Here is a 17,073-nt window from a genome sequence, read left to right as displayed (position 1 = left end):
AAGCAGCTAGCTCATTTCCTTCCTCTTGTCTGCACCTCGGTTCAAATTAAGCCTTTGCAAGTTTTCAAAATGTGACACCACACAAAAAGATTTATTTCTGTAAAAAAAAAAGTAATGCTAATTTGTTCAAACGATAGAAAAAAATGTAACAACTTCTGCAAGGAAGCAAAAGAAAAATCACACACAACAAATAGTTCGGCTCCCAAAACTGACCCCTGTGGTATACCACAAGTGATATCAAGACATACTAACTGGTAGATGTCTGTCTGCACAAAATGTTGACCCAAAAACAAACCCTTGATACTATGTATTTGAGGTTTGCTGAATAATATTTCCAGGTATGATTGAATTAATTTCAATGAGAAAGAATCTACTCAGAATTCAGACCGTTTTTGCTTTTAAAAATCCCTCAGTTTGCTCATGGTACAATCATTCGATCCTGAATAAAGTATAGTTAAAATGCGTTATTAAAACTCCAATGCAATATTGCACATGCAGTATAATCACAAACCTGCTCTGCAGCCTGACACAACTCCACCATACGACCCTGTTTACCTTCAGCAAGGAGTACTGGCAGCTAGCGATGACCAGGCAGAACTGGAAGACCCAGAAGTCCTTGAAGCATCCGTGGTTGAGAAGCACAAAACCCAGAAAGGAAACCAGGAAGGCCATGAAGACCGCCGCGATGTTCTCCAGAAAATCCTGGTTTCTTTCGGAAAACAGCACATGGAAAGGAAGAGGGACGGGTCACAGCAGTGGCGCCGCTTGTCACAACTGACCAAAGCAGATTAAAGCACAAACACTGTCGCCTGTAGAGTATGTAAGATCTGATCCAAGAGATTTTGGGAGTTACCTGTCCAAAAGCGCGAGCAGGGTCAGACGGTCATACAACACACTGACCCACTTCCCGGGTAACAGCTGGAGTTTGTAATAAACCTTTCGCGTCGGCTTCTCCTGCGTGGACGTCTCCGAAGATTCATCCAAGGAGTCTTCCTCCTGCCATAGAAAAAAATCAAAAACATGAACATATTCAGAACCTGGTTATCTTTTAATGAGGAACAACAGAAAGTGTCACAATGTTCCAGAGTGTGGATACAACATGTTTGTTCTTCATTTAGTGAAAATACTTAGGACAGGCAGAGCAGCCAGAAAATGTTTACAAGCATATAAACATTCCAGATGATTCTAGACTCAACTTCTTGGAATAAAAAAAAGGAAGGAAGGAGGGAGGGAGGGAAGGAAAACTGAAAAAGCAGAGGGAAGGATACAGGAAGTAAAGAATGTAAGGAAATAGTCACAAGGAAGAAGAAAGCCAAAGACAGAAAAAAGAAAGAAAGAAAGAAAGATTCAAAGAAAGAGGACACAACATCAGTTAATCACTTTGTAAAAGGAGGAAAGTGAGTAGATAAAATAACAGCAATAGCACTGTTAGATACTTTTTATTTTCCTATAGTTCTAGTTAGTATTTGAAGAAGAAGATGAAGACCGGAAAGATCTCTGGGTGCGTCCTCCGTGGCCGCAGCCTGTGAGCGGGAATGATGCGTCGCTGGAAGGGGCAGTCGGTGTGAGCGCCCGCTGCGCCGTCCTGACACTCCGAGTTGGACGAAGTCGACAGCAGGTCGCTGAAGAACAAACAGATTACACTGTAACCATGGTAACACGTAAAGACTGTTAAAGAGAGCCACCAGCGGACACATGGAGGAAGGCGCTCAGAGATCACAGGAGACCAGAACAGAACTTTTGGGCCACAAGCCAAACACTACGAGTGAAGAAAAGTGAAAAACTGGATGTCACCTTGAACACACCATCCCTACTGTTGAGCACGGTGGTGGCAGCATCAAGCTGTGGGGATGTTGTAGAGTGCAAAATATGTGAAACTTTCCAACAGGTAAAAAAAAAAAAAGCACTCCATACATTCAGATCTACAATGTGTCCAAAATGTGGCGCCTGGGCCACATTTTGGACTGGGCCATTCGGGCCATTCGGAGCCCTCGGAATGATTTTGTGTGGCCGGTGGGTGTGATTCAAATCTCTTTTCAGTTTTTTGGGGATTTTAAATGTATCTTTTTTCACTTCAGTGAAATATTCTGTTTAGTTTATTATTGAGCAGATTAAAAAAGAAATAATGTTTTGCCATTATTTGAGTTTTTATTTATTTATTTATTTTTTAAAGAGAATAGATATGGTTCTGTGGGCAACGAGTTCTCTGATCTTGACAATTTTGGCCCGGGTGGCAAAAAGGTTGAATCCCAATGGCTGAGAACAAAGTCCAGACCTGAAGTAAATTATTTATCCATTAGCAAGACTTTAAAACAGACATCAAAGCCTCAGCTATTTTGAACGGAACAACAAGGCAACAATTTCAGACTCAATATACAAAAATGCACAATGTTGGTCCATCACATAAAATTACAATTGAATACATTGAATTTTGTGGCTGTGGCACAACAAAGTTCGAATGGTACGAATACTGCGACATGCAGAAGGTTGGAAAAAATGAAAAGTTAAACGTCTCAAGACGACCAGGTGGACATGCAGGTGGAAATGCGTCAGAACAACGAGGGAAACTTGCGCGAGCAAAGGAGAAAACGGTGAGGAGAGCTCGGTGCATGGAGGGGAATCAGCGGCCTGCGTACCACATGTTGCCTGTAATGAGCTCTGCTCCCAGCGGCAAGTTGAGGGCTCTCTCTGCGTACAGCTTCCGAGGTCTGTCTCCTGATCACACAAACACAGACACGTTCAGATCGTCCGGACGTCTTCCTGTCTGGATGTGAGATCACTGGTGAGCCATTCGGCTGAACACGTTGGAAAATGCTACTTTATCCGCCCGCTTTCTGAAGCCGGGAATTAGATGTAAAACACATTGAATGCACGGATGTCAGTTTTACAGATGAAAACACTGTCCGGTTCTTACTGTGCACAGTGTGGAAGGTGTAGGCCTCTTCTTTACAGGTGGCCTCAGGTCTGCAGATGACCTGCAGCATGGAGCTCTCAGACTGAGAGGTCTGAGATGGGAGGGAGTCGTAGTCCGGATCCTTGTCTCTGTCCGTCTGCGGACTACGAGAGGAAAAACAGAGCTCTTTGTGTGAATCCGGCTGGTATTTTTTGCTAACTTCACGAGCACGCCTACCTGTCAGGAGAGACAATGGGGATGTGCGTGGGCTTTATAGCTTGCGGTGGGTTCGTTGGGAGACTGGTGGGTGGTTTGGGTCGCTCTGATTTGTTGTCAGTGCTGGTGTCTGTTGCTGCTGGATCCGGCCCTAGAGCTGCACTCCGATTATCTGAATACAGGAGAGAAGGAGATACCAGCTTTTGTTATTTTGGTTTTCTTTTCCTCTGCAAGCATGCAAGCTCTAATGGGTTAGAGCTGACAGTATAGCATGCAAGCTCTATCTTTTGTTTAGTGGTTTAACCTTCTTCTTCCTCTTCAGGATCCACTTTCTGTTTGCTCTTCTTCTCCTCCTCTTCCTGTGCGTTCCCTCCTCTCATACTGAGGGAACCGAGCAAGGAAACAAACTCCAAGAAGTTGGACTCATTGGGAATCTGGCCTTCCTTTGCCTCCAGGTCGGATTTGGAGCTGGTCATTGTGGTCTGGTGAAAAGGCAAAGCAGGTTTGAGTGTATTTCACAGATGGATGGCGTAGACAGAAGAGTTTATTTAACGTACTATGTTTTGTGAGCGGTCCGAAAGGAGGACGGCGTCCTTCCCGCTGTCCATGCTCAGACCTCGGATGTGGGTCCTTCCTCCCGGCCCGTAGCGGCCCACCATCGCAGGCAGACGCAGGAACCCCTGTGAGTCCGCAATCGGCTCCAGGGGGTCCGTGTCGTCTGGGTGGGAGCGGACGTCAACGCCAGACGAGCTGTTGTCGTTGGTCAGCTGCGGGCTGGGCGTGCCGTCTTCGTTCATCAGCAGCCCGCCCTGCTCCTGCTCCAGGTCCGGGCACTCCAGCGTGTTGGACTCTGAACTCATCGTCTCTCTGCATAGGTGAAACTCTTCGCTTTGGCTCGTGACCTGCTGCGGCTGTCTGGGGTTGAGCTCGTCCTCCGAGCCCGTCGCCTCCTCTCCCTCCTCGGGGGAGTCGAAGGTGATGACGGGGATCTTGATGTGACATTCTCCCGCGTCCTTCTGAGCCTTGTGGGGCACAAACAGGGACACGTCTAATGCAAATGGACTGAACTTATGCAATCATTTGACCATTTGCACTCACAAACACACAATTATACACTGACGCACAAATTGGTAGGCAATTTGGCACATCGAGTTGTGGTAGGCGGAAGCTGGAATCGAACCTACAACCTTCCGATCACAAGACGATTACTCTACCCACAGAGTCACAGTCGCAAGAAGCCCTAAATGGGGCAAACCCCTGGACAAAACAAACCACGACCACATGTTTGACCGCAAATTGTGATTCTCGAACCCGGAGTCCTCTTGTTGCTAGTCGATGTTTTGTAGGCGACGGCGCTGCCTGCGTCGTACCTGAGCGTTCTCCAGCAGGCTCTGCTTGACGCTCTCCTCCAGCTGAGCAGCCGTCTGGGGGTCACAGCTCATGGTGATGATGATCTTCACTGTGTCGCTGTCGTCCAGGTGGGCCGACCCCAGACCGGGACTGGAGTTATCGACCAGAACCACCTCGATCTCATCGGAACAGTACGCCTCCTCCTCTTCTAGCTCAGCCTAGAGAGCAGAACAGGAAAGGAGAGGGAACGTCTGAGTGAATAATGAGGTTGTTTTTCTTTTTCCCCACTTCAAAAATCCTTAATATGACAACATGAGGAGCCCACCTGCGGAGGAAACTCTGTGATGTCTATGGAGTCGCCCTGGTCATCCTTCGGAGTCCCCAGCGAATTATTGTTGGCGTCCGAGTTCTCTTTCTGGCCCTCGCTGCCTTCCTCGCTCTCATCTTCACTTCCCTTTGAAGGCGGCAAACCTTCATCCACCGTCTCCCTGTCTGCAGCCTCGTCATCCTCCCTTTGCTCCCTCCTGTCCTGCTTTAAGTTTCTCTCCGGAGTCGTTTCCTCTCCTGTCCGACTTCCCATCGAAGATCTCTGAACATCCCCTCCTTCTTCCGCAGCATTTTCGGCCAGCTCTGCTTCCTCCCTTGCGGATCGTGACGGGGACTTCTGCTGGGCCTGCAGCAGTGGGGCGTCCTGGTCCGGATTGGGGCTGGAGAAATCGTCGGGGGACAGTTCAGCGTCTTCCCCCACGGCTCGCTCTGCCACAGCAGCGTTGCCACGGCCTGAACAGAAAACAAACCAGACTTAAACTTGAACAGCACTCTGCAATCCTACAGTTATTCACGTAATTGTAGAGAGGCTCTGATTTCTCTTTAAGAGCTATAAAAAGACAACAAAAACTTTTTTTTCAACTTTCAAGATGGATTGAAGATTAAACTGCCAAGATAAGACAGAAATATGCACTTCCCAAAATAACAGAGCATACAAAAGCATCTTCTGTCCTTCTTTAAGAGAGAAATTATAACTCAACATTTTATTTCCATTCTTTTTCATAGTTTATGTTATTTTTGGACCATATTCATTTTTTTCTATAAGATTATTCTTAAATAAAAAAATAGCTGTGTCCAATTTGATATTTAAAGGGAAATAAAACAATTTACCATCGTTTGTTAATTTTTCTCTCATATATGCACATTCATTTATAAAAACCAGAAAGTAGCCTTAGAAAGCTTTTCTGCCTCGATCGATCAGTAATTATAGATATTTTCTCCAGAAGCAGCAGCAACGTGTGAGAGAGAGCAGCCTGCGTTACACAGCTCTGCACTTCAGGAGTTTCCTAACATTTACTTGAGTAAAAATTTATATTTCCTCACAATTTTTTTTTAGTTCTACTTTATTAATATTATTTTGAAGTAACACCACTCCATACCTCAGCACGGTTTCTGACTAGCCACCTCATGTAACTTCAATGAGAGACAACCAAACACATTTAAGCTACGTCATATCTCCACGGCATGTAAAGCATTATTTATGTACCTCAATGATACTGAAAATAACACTCGTCTTCACTCCAAGCCAACTTCTACTTTAAAGAGTGTTGCTGTCAGTAAGAGCTGGTAGCCCAGCACACGGTGTGTTCAGTGAACAAACAAAAAGATCAGATTTTTTCAGTTTTTGACTGCAATCCACAGCTGATGTTTTGGTGCAGCTCAAACATTTTCTTTTAAATTTGATTTCAGAAAAACTACGATCAGTTCATCCTCAAAGGGCTCCTTTAAACTGTCAGGTCTGCTTACTATTGTTAAGCTGAAAACTTGGTGTAGATTTAGTTTGCACACACAACCCATTGGATGTCCATCAGTTCCAAAGTCACAATAAATTATCCAGGGATAAAATCAATGAACACCTAAATCAGTGTTTATGCACTAAAAGACTTCATCAAATGGGTTTTTCCCTCTACTCTCTTCCATGCACTGACTTTTTCTTTTTTATTCTGCCATTTATAAATCCTAGGGTAAAGCAATTTTCTCCAGACACATAAATCTTCCATAAACCACAGATTTGAAGGTAGGATGAATGATATTGGTAGCAAAAACGACATTTTTCTTCAAATACTTGGCCATCTGATGCAATGCGCCAGAGTTTTTTTTTTATTTCCTTTTTTTTTCTCAACCAGCTGATTGGGCTATGTCTAATTGCCGGTGCATTAGGTCATAAATTTACTGGAAGCAGTCAGGTGGGCCTGCTGGCAGGATAACTGGACAGCTTTTCTGTGTTTGTCTGAGGATAATTTACGACTGTGATGCGTTTTGCAGAAAAGGAAGTTGTGAAGCCGTGTCATCTGTGGAGCCAAGAGGGAGAAAGGCTTGATAGCATGCCGCGCACACTTTGAAGCAAAGTTGAGGACCTGTGATGAATTGGGGGGGGGGTTAATGCTTTTTATGGATTTCAATAGTCAAAGATCATCCCTCGGTCAAAACTAAGTGCTTTTTTGTTCATTTTGTATTGCAATATCAAGCTAATTCAGTCAAGTATTACTTTAATTTAAGATTTTTCCACATCTTCAACGGGGGCTCCAAAAAATTCACCGCAGTATATTTTATGTTTGACTTGAATTCCTGTAAGTGTTGCAGATCTGTGTGTTCAAACCTAAAGAAAGATGGCCGCTACCTTCTGCAGATTTCCTCTCGTCTGACTTTGAGCAGTCCTGTACGAAGAACAGTTCACAAACAAGTCAATGTTGTAAAAAAAAAAAAGTACAACATGGACTTCATCCTTGTGCAAGTCCATCTTACCACCCCGATGAGTCCCGGGTCGGTCTCCGTCTGCTTCAGCGTCACCTGGATCACCGGGCTGGGACGTTTGCGGGCCAGAGTTGTCATAGCGACGCTGTCGGGGAGCGTGCTGCTCTTTCTGCTCGGGGAGAACGGGAAGTGATGAGACAGTGAGAAATCGGGTGGAAGTTCATAAATCACTGCTTCGCTTTTAGAGAAAATCATGTGAATGCTAAAACGGACAAATCAATGTTGAGGCTGAAGCTGTTTGCGTCTTGGCTTGTTTCATCTCATCTGAATACATCATACAGAGAAGAAGAAAGAGTGCAAGAAGTGATGGATTTCCTTTTATTAGGCTCTGCTCAGAGAGCGCACGTCTCAGCAAGACAGGCTGACCGAAAATCACTGAAATTAGTTCACACATTCGCCGAAGCTGCGCTGAGGCTCTTGAGACAAAGTGAGGGAGTGTGTATTCCACTCTAAAACACTCGATCATGAAGCCAATTCGATTTGAAAGACGTAGTGCTGAGGGAAAAAAAAAACGCAAACTGAAAATTAAAGGCTAAAAGTATATTTTTCTCCATCATCTGAGATTGGACCTCCTGGTGTAGGCCATAAAAGGCTGGATCGCTGAACAGGAATCTCGTGTTTTTCTACAACTTCTGACTGACCTCTGACTGACCTCCCCACTCATACCTGATGCTCGCCGGCTGGCAGGAGTCTGAGGCGTTGCTCTTCTTCTCCTGGGCCTTGCTGAGGTCCGAGAGGCTGCTGCGGACCACCGCCTCGCCCTCGTCGAACATCAGGTGCAGCCGGTGGTTGGCCAGCTTGATGAGGACGAAGAAGACGGTGATGGAGGTGCAGTATATGCTCAGGGCCATGGTGGTAGGAGGCAGGGCCTGCAAGAGAACGCAAGGAGATGTTTAAGACTTGAAGTTTATGCTGTGAAGATCAGGATGTGACATATATGAGGTATGGGGGGAATTATTGCATTTTATTTCTCTCACGGAGGTTGAAAGCTGAGGGCAAAAGAAAAACTCATCTGAATAGATGAGTCACGCTTTACTTACAAGACTTCTGGCAGGCGCACAATGGATATCAGTACAGTGCCTTGCAAAAAATATGTATCATGTATTTTATAACCACGAACATCAGTGTATTTGATTGGCATTTCATGCGATAGACCAGAACAGAAAGCAGCGCATGTGCTGTGCATTGGGATTCAGCGACCTTTTACCCTGATCAGCAAAATCTAACCAATTCTGTGTGATTTAATCTCAGTCTAAATCCAACTTTTCTGCGAATGCCTCCCAGGTTTGTTGGAAAGCATTCTTGAATAAAACAGCCTCACAAAGCCAAAAGGACACAGACAGATCAGGGATACACTGTTTAAGTGAAGTTTAAAACAAAGTTAGGTTTTGAAATAACAACCCGCAGGCTTTGATCGTCTGCACAGATCCACGGTTCAGATGACAGAATCTGCTAACGGGGCAACTTTTAACCGTACTGTTGTGATCTGTGTTTTCTGTATATTTATTTTGAGGTTTTTCTGTGTTTATTAGCCTGTTCCCCCTGTGAGTCTCTGCCTTCCCTGTTGATTGTTCCCAGCTGTGTCTCGTTTCTTTGATTACCCTCCCAGTGTATGTAGTCCCACCTGTTGACTTTGTCTCTTGTCGGATCCTCATCGTGCTTACCAGTCTGTTTCCTTGTGCCGTCGTGTGTTCTTTGTGCTCTCCGTTGTTCTGTCCCGTGGACATTTACCATTAAATTCATCATCATCTTCATCCTGGCCTGCCTGCGTCCTACCTCACCACTCAACCAGCACTAATCATGGCACGTACACTCAATAAATCCGGCCTTTATGGGAGAGGAAGAAGTAAGCAATTGATGATGGATAGAAAAGCTGCACGATTGATCAAATTGCAATCACTATCACAGGTTGAGTGAAGCAAAGGCTTAACTGGATGCAGCACTCTGAAGCAAATGTTTTCAAAAATGACTGATTTTGTTAGCTTTGCTCAAGCTACGATTCTGATTGCAGAAATGATTCAAGTCAGAATTATAGTTTGAGCAAAACTAGTAAAATTAACTGCAACAAATGAGTATTTGTTAAGACCGTTCAAAAAAACATCTTTTCATTCTAGGGTCTGATATTTCAGGTGCCATGTGTTTACATTCGGTTTGCTATTAACAAATGTAGCTAATTTTAGGCAGACTTACATTTTGCACCATGTGCACACCTAACATACAGGTACATACATATGGAAAATTTTGAATTCATATTTTATTGCCATTTTTTTCTCATTTCAGAAAACTTGTATATCATATTACACATGAACTGAAATATGTTGAGCTTTTATTTCTCCAGTTTTATTGCTCATTGTTTCATTTGCTCCATTACAAAAAGGACATTTTAAACAGGAATGTCAGGATTCAGAAAAAGCGTGCTCCTTTCTTCTCCTTGTACCATGTAAGACTCTTCTGACATAATTGGTTCAGGACTGGCTTGCCATAAGAAATTCAAAATTTGTACATCATAAGTAGGATTTGTCTGAGCATCGTAGCTCATGATGCGCCGACGCCAGCCTCAGTCAGAAGCTTCAAGTTCTTGAATAGATTTTGCTCAACAATCCTCCCTGTTTGTAGAGCACCATTTCCTCCCATACGTGTTCCTTCCACTGAACTTTCTATGAAAATGCTTGGATGCAGCACTCTGCGAGCAACCATGCTTACCCTACTTGTGGAGGGTGTCGATAAATGTCTTCTGGACATCTGTCAAGTCAGCAGACATCCCCATGATGGTGTGGATGGTCAAATGTTCACAAAAAAACATTCCGACATTAAAATCGTTACTCCAAAATGGATCCTATGTAATATTCAAATATTCTGAGACAGTGGATTTCGGGTTTTCGCTATCTGTAAGCCATAATCACAACTTTCACTTTCTGAAATTAGTGACAAAAACATATTGAACGTTTTCACAACATCCAAATTTTTGAGCCTGAATGACCAAGTGACCAAGACACTAAAACTCTAAAAAAAAAAAAAGTTGACATAAGTCATTTTTATCTTAGTTTTTTACCTTTCACCTTTGCAAAACGCAGCATCTGCCCTGTGAAACATGATGGTGGCATGTTTAGTGCAACTGGGTGTACATTTCATAAACAGAAAGACAAACCAGCGCTTTGTTGCGTCAAAGCATATTTTTGTGTAAGAATTACTCCGTCAAAGTCCCGACCTTCGTCAAACACATCCTCCTTAACTTCACAGTTAAAGTTGACAAGCGCTCTCCATTCAATCTGAGTGAGTTTGAACTATTTAAAGCAGCCTCTGGGTGTGCAGAGACATTCTCTAAAAGACTGGCAGCTAATATTAGAACAGCTTGGATTTTACATGATATTGCCTGCAGAGAGCCAAATGATACTCTTTAGTATCGTTTAGTAATGTTGTCAACCTTCAATTAAGGGGGTAGCAGCGTATTTGTTATGTTTGAAATCAGAAAATAAAGGCAAATAACAGACATAGAATTAAAATGCTTTTTACCAAAAGAATCATAACTGATGGAGCCTGTGTAGCACTCATCATCATCATCATCATCATCATCATCATGAACACTGTTTCTTCACTGCTGTCAGATCCTGAAGCAGCCATGCGTTGCATGCAGGGAAAAACAGTGCGACATTGCCCGTCTTTTTTTTCTTTTTCCTCCACCCGCGATGCTCGCAATCTCTGGGCGCTGCAGCGAGCGACATCACATACCTGCAGATCCGTCGGTTGTTTATCCAACGCGGAGTAAACGGGCGCATGAACACACTGCTACACACACACACGCACACACTGCTACACACACACCTCGCAGCAACCTTCGCGGCCTTGAACATCACGATCCCCTCACGGAAAGCTCACCAGATGCAGAGACAGGGGGAGCATCAGGAGGAATATCCACAGATAGAGGTGGCAGGAGTTGTTGAATTTGTTCTGGTCCGGGTCGTGGTACCAGCCGCCGGTCAGAGATGCCCACACTCCCTGACGCAGGGTCTGCACAACGTGGGAGCCCATGTCTCCTCCTCGCCGCACGGCTTTCTGGACGGACGGTGATGGGGACGATGATGCTGCAAGGCTACGACGAGATGATCTCCTCTAACGTGAGCTGCTGTCACTGCGCCTCCATGTTGGAGCGATGCAGCAGTGCTCCCGGAGCCCTCTCTCTCATCCTCGGTCTCTCTCGACGGGGTCCTCTCGTTTGTCCGCCGCTGCTTCCGCGGATCTCATCTTGACCTGCTCGGCTGTCCCCTTCCTCCCTCTCCTCCGCTCCTACAGATGCGTAGCACTGACAGCCCCCTCCCTTCTTCTCTTTCTCCTCCCCTCTCTGTCGTTTCTATTATGAGTCCCACCTTCGTTGCTCGGGATGTGAGGCGGTATGGCAGGACGTCGCATCACATAACCAAACAGCATTCAACAAGGCAACTGTTAGCATTCCTGTCTTGTCAAAATGGCGTTCTTATCAGTCAGAAGCTCAAGCGCTCCCATGCATAGAAATACATTTCTTATCACGGTATTTTGAGATAACAATATTTATCTTATAATTTTGTGATAACAAACCTTTTCTTCTTGTGTGAGTGCTTTATTAAATACTCGGTGTTTAAAACGTTTCATTAAAAAAAAAAAAAATTTTAAAGTGTGATCTCTTGGCAGTGATATATTTTAAATTGGTTAATTATAGAGAAATACTTTGTGTACTTTAATTTTAATTTAGGTGATTTTCGTGGAATTAGCAAAACTTATATTTAAAAATATAGATTTTTTTGAATAGCCTTGTAATTGTCAACTTCCAAAAATAATGGCCAGAATACTTTTTTGCCAAAAGTGATTCTCCCCTTCTTTTTCTTCCTTGCTTAAAACATCTTTTGGCAAGAAAGGGATGGCGATTTAGGACTTTTACTATTTTAGGATGGTGACAATATGCTAAATGAGCTTGCCATAATCTCACCCCACAAGCGGTTTAATGGAGAAATCAGTTAAATCACATAATGCATACCATACCATACCAAGCATGCTTTGATATGTATGGATGTGGATGCAATAGTTAAGCATAAAGTGTTGAAATTTAATATATTTAAATACATTAAATATGCATTCAAATGTATGGGCTGCAGTTTAAAGCTGTGGTTGAATATCAACATTGTTAATAGGCATGTGTGTCGGAGTGGATGGGGGTTTTTATGGTTGACTATTCCAATAATTTCCATGAAAGCGCGCTCTCCACAGACATTCCTACAGTGGCTCCTCCTTTCTCTACTCCAACTGCTGCGCTCGTCACGTGTCACCCCGTCCACCAATCAGCGTTCACCAGAGCCAGCCCGGAGAGCAGCAGTCCTCAGATCCAGCCAGCCACTGCTGCGACCCACTCCGCTAAGCGACAGCAGTGGCGGCGGCGGCCGGGGGAGGGATTGTTTTGGTTAAAGTTTTTGGGATTGTTCTTTTATGTTTCTGTCGGCGTCTTAATAAGAAGTTTATCTTTTAAGATGTTTTGTGCGCTTTTCATTTTACTCACCGGTTTTCTTCCCCCCACTCGGAGGAGAGACTGTGGATGAAGCGGTTTTAAAAGAGGAGCAACTTTTCCCAAACCAACCAACCAACAAACTAACCAACGGGCTGACCTATGCTAAGCTAACCCGCTAGCCAGGAGTCTGGAATGCAGCCGGGGTTTGTCCTTAAAGTCCACAAACCAGCAGGCAAACTTTACATTCCGCAACTCGACTGCTACGATCTATTTACCTGCGAGTTTGGACGGGACACCAGCCCCGGGGAGGCTCTGTGTTTCTCCTCGGGTCGGACGGTGCAGGTGCACCTCTTGCGGCACCTGCGGAAACTTGATAACTTTGCTCCATCGGTTTAAGGCTAACTTTAGTTTTCTCACAGGACATTTTGGTATCTCGTCGTTACTTAGTTTACTTACAAATATTATATACGCAATTCATGGCGTATTGGTCGCTTTTAATAAGTCTCAGGCGTCAGCCCATGAAGCGCTGGTGTTTGCTAAGCCGGATTTCGGCTAATCTTAGCGAGCAGCCTCGCTGGGTTGCTCATTGACCATCATACTTCTACCGGAGTGGAGACGTGGATACACGCTTGTAGGCTGCCTTTCTCACAGGACTTTGGACACTATTTGACTTTCCTGGGTGCTGCGGAGGGGATTCACCTCGCTAAAGTGACATAATGAGTATATTTAAAAGTTATATTTTAAAGTTTTAATTTTTTTTTTCCTTTTAGTTCTATAAGCTCTGCACCCTATGGTGCCGCTAGGGCCACCGAGAAATGGATGTCTCGCAGGCCGCTTCCCCAAACGGTGAAGGGCGGCCGGGCGGCGGTGGGACCGGGGAGCATGCCTGGACAGAGTGCCCGACTGGCCGGTCGTGGGCTCACTCTGCCCCGCTGTGTCCCACTCGGTCCCTGTGGACCGCCGCGTACGACTACGAGGCAAGCGGCGAGGACGAGCTCAGCCTCAGGAGAGGGGACGTGGTCGAGGTCCTGTCCAAGGACGCTGCGATCTCCGGGGACGAAGGATGGTGGACGGGCAAGCTGAACCACCGGGTCGGGATTTTCCCTTCTAATTACGTCACGTACCAGCCTGCTATTTACCGTCTTCCCGCAACCAGTGGGTCGGCGGGGGTGTCGGAGCAAGTGCCCAGCTCGCCCACTCAGATTCCCTTCAGTGAACTGGTGCTGGAGGAAATCATTGGCGTGGGTGGCTTTGGCAAAGTCTACCGGGGAACATGGAAAGATCAAGAGGTCGCGGTGAAAGCGGCACGGCAAGACCCGGATGAGGACATCACGGCCACCGCCGCCAGCGTCAAGCAGGAGGCCAAGCTGTTTTCGATGCTGCAGCATCCCAACATCATCAAACTGGAGGGGGTGTGCTTGGAGGAGCCCAACCTGTGCCTGGTGATGGAGTATGCCCGAGGCGGGACGCTGAACCGGGCGCTGACTGGAAGGCGCATCCCGCCACACATCCTGGTCAACTGGGCCGTGCAGATCGCACGCGGGATGCTCTATCTGCACGAGGAGGCCGTGGTACCCATCATCCATCGGGACCTGAAGTCCAGTAACAGTAAGCAAAGATTGGAGTGTGTGTGTGTGTGTGTGTGTGTGTGTGTGTGTGTGTGTGTGTGTGTGTGTGTGTGAGTGAGCAATAAAAGTATTCCTACCTTTTTGATTTTTTTAATGCTTTTGTAAAGTTTTAGCAAAGGCCTTGCAGATTAGGATTTTATTTAGGGGACCAGAACAGAGTAGCTTTAGTGTGAAGTAAAGGGAGTATGGTTTTCAAATAAATATGCATATCAATCAAAATCTAATTTATTATTTAGCAGCATTTCTTTTCACACCCATGTACTCAAATCCCCCCCAAATAACAAAGAAAAATCAATTTATCAAAGAAGTCACATAATCAATAAATAGCATGTCTTTGTGTTGTGTGTGTGTTTAGTTTTTAGTTTTTGCTCTTATTTTGTGCCAATGTACTTTAAGAAAATGGTCCATCCATTTATTTTTCATCACAGTTAAATATATCTCATAACAATCACAAAAAGCAGAAACCTAACATGTTTTAATGTATTGCCATCTTCTGATCTGATCCTTGTTTGGGTGAGTTGACCACTCCGAAGCATTTCTCTGGTGGGTATAAGACGACCTGCGGTTCATGGCATCGCTTCATACTTGACAAAGTTGAGTACGATTTTAATAAAACTGTAAAGATACTGAATGTCACATGGGTAAAATGCCAACTACCTTTGGGTAACTCAACGTCAGTGTAAACAAAGATGCTCTGTTTTCGCTTTTACAACAGTGAACAGTATAGTTCAGTTCAGAGGAGCTCCAGTGATGCACAGCTCAGGTGGGAGAATTTATCAGTATGAAACATGGTGGTGGCAGCATCATGCTGTGGGGATGTTTTTGTTCAGAGGGAACTGTTGAAAAACATCTAAAACCTTTTGAGGCATTTCATAAAAGACTTGCAACTGTAGTTGTAGAGAGCAGTGGTTCCACAAAGTGATGACCCAGGGGTTTGAATAGATATGCACAACAATTTTTTCATTCATTTTTATTTGTTAAAAACAACAGAGAAAATATAACCATGCACTTTTCACTTGATTATGAGATATGCTTTGTCGATCTGTGATCTATTAAATGCCTAGAATGCATTCTGTTTGTAACTTTTCACAATACAAATAAAGATTTCAAGGCTAAAGACTCCGTAGCAAGGTATCAAAATTGATTAAATTGGACGTTTGGAAATGTTTAGCTTTAAAACATCTCAACTCACCCAGCGCTGTTACACCAGTGTCAAATGAAGCTCCTGCAACCCCGTAATCCACATGTTTCACCGCAGTACTTGACCAGTCCAGGCCTTTTACTCTGCATAGGTCGAAAATGCAACAAAGTGGATAGGAGTGGGGGAGGGGGGGAGAAGCCATCAAGAGGATGTGAACTAAGGTGAAGAGTTTACCCAGCTGGTCCACTTTGCCTGCTCCAAGACCCCCTTATGCTTCAAAACACACAGATTCACTTTCTCAGCCCCCTCTCCGCCTAAAGCTGAAATGTTGTTCAAATAAAGTCTGTGATTTACTAGACACGTGTGCTTAACAGCCACAGAGAGGAAAAGGGTACAGAAAGCGTTAGCATGTGCATAATAACTGAGTAATTGTACAAAGCCGGTGATTTGGTAAGTAGGAACAGGCTCAATGCTGTGAGACTTTCCCATCCATGACAGGCTCATGTCGCTAGATTTTGATTCACAGAGTAGCAGCAGGCCTACTGTTCCAGTTCTGGTAATTGATAAGAAGCCAACAAACTTTAGTTTCCCAGGACTGAATAATGAATGGAAAGGGACTGGAAGTGAAAAAAAAAAAGGGGGGGGTGGGCGTTGAGTCACCTAGCCAGAGACACAGGCCACTCGCTTCAGCTCAGGTGTGTTTATGTGTGTAATGTGACCCTAAACACCATTTCTCTCCCTTTTGTGATCGGAGGCTCCCATCAGCCCGGGGCCATGTGGAGAGCAGCTGTGGCGTAGCGATCTCTGTTTATCTCCAGCTGTGGGAGTCGACGTGTGAATGCCGGGACAAAACCTGTGAAATGTACACATACCAGACTGTCCGAGTGCTTGAGGTTAAGACTTTCTTGCTGGATTTGAAAGGGATCGGGTTGCACTAATGTGGAGGATCCTATGACTAACGAGGTTTTTTTGTGCAGTCCTTTATAGTTATGCCATGACAAAAAAAAAGTCTTTCCACGAATATTTCACTCAGATTTATTAGAAGTGCGAGTTACCCAATATATTAAGAAAAATAAGCCTTACGAGTAGGAATAAAACTGATGATGTACGAAATAGCACAGCACGGGTTTATCGATGCACCGATCAGATATATTGGGGCCAATTCCCAACCAATTTGAGCTCTGACTTTCTGATTCCTTATGGAAAACTGTGAAAGTATTTTTGTTCATATGTTGTTTTGAGTGAATTAAAAAAACACACACACCAGGGTTACAGAAAGCTCTCTTTTCATTACTGAAAATGTAAAATTTTCCAGGTTATGGGACATAAGTTTCTAAAAATTAAGCCCAGCTTTACTGAACTATGTTTCAAGAAGGACTAAACAGCTGGTTACAGCAAAAACCTCTGACTTGCTGTATAATTGTTTATTCGCTCATTGTCTCAAATAGGAGCCTCAAGAATAATTTCTGGCATTATCTCCATTTAACTGTTTATAAATAGGGAATAAAACACCGGACACAAATTAGTCCATAACTGTGTTTCCATCCATGTTTTTTTTTTTATGCACATA

The 17,073-nt window shown here is 44.4% G+C and overlaps 2 protein-coding genes across 4 annotated transcripts in view; one reads left to right on the top strand and one right to left on the bottom strand.

Moving 5' to 3' along the window:
* pcnx2 (pecanex 2) overlaps nt 1-11,639 on the bottom strand; it is a 28,768-nt gene extending 17,129 nt beyond the window's left edge. The window contains exons 1-14 of one of the 3 annotated variants that reach the window (XM_008429195.3): nt 11,138-11,639; nt 7,928-8,130; nt 7,253-7,370; nt 7,107-7,164; nt 4,785-5,239; nt 4,480-4,677; nt 3,667-4,131; nt 3,414-3,591; nt 3,131-3,281; nt 2,915-3,057; nt 2,637-2,715; nt 1,487-1,622; nt 854-996; nt 556-709 (exon numbers count right to left, since the gene is read on the bottom strand). In XM_008429195.3, coding sequence (XP_008427417.3) covers nt 556-709; nt 854-996; nt 1,487-1,622; nt 2,637-2,715; nt 2,915-3,057; nt 3,131-3,281; nt 3,414-3,591; nt 3,667-4,131; nt 4,480-4,677; nt 4,785-5,239; nt 7,107-7,164; nt 7,253-7,370; nt 7,928-8,130; nt 11,138-11,290 — 2,634 coding nt within the window. In that variant the 5' untranslated portion in view covers nt 11,291-11,639. The remainder of the gene's footprint in view (nt 1-555; nt 710-853; nt 997-1,486; nt 1,623-2,636; nt 2,716-2,914; nt 3,058-3,130; nt 3,282-3,413; nt 3,592-3,666; nt 4,132-4,479; nt 4,678-4,784; nt 5,240-7,106; nt 7,165-7,252; nt 7,371-7,927; nt 8,131-11,137) is intronic. The other 2 variants (XM_008429196.3, XM_008429194.3) reach the window with 2 other exon arrangements.
* A 276-nt stretch (nt 11,640-11,915) lies between these two features.
* Nucleotides 11,916-17,073, top strand: part of map3k21 (mitogen-activated protein kinase kinase kinase 21) — a 26,626-nt gene continuing 21,468 nt past the window's right edge. The window contains exon 1 of the mRNA XM_008429189.3: nt 11,916-14,342. Coding sequence (XP_008427411.2) covers nt 13,550-14,342 — 793 coding nt within the window. The 5' untranslated portion in view covers nt 11,916-13,549. The remainder of the gene's footprint in view (nt 14,343-17,073) is intronic.

Source organism: Poecilia reticulata, chromosome 15 (genome assembly GCF_904066995.2).
Source record: "Poecilia reticulata chromosome 15, P_reticulata-male-v2, whole genome shotgun sequence".
NCBI lineage: Eukaryota > Metazoa > Chordata > Actinopteri > Cyprinodontiformes > Poeciliidae > Poecilia > Poecilia reticulata.
The sequence above is the reverse complement of the archived record's forward strand: the minus strand, read 5'-3'. Positions and strand labels throughout refer to the sequence as shown.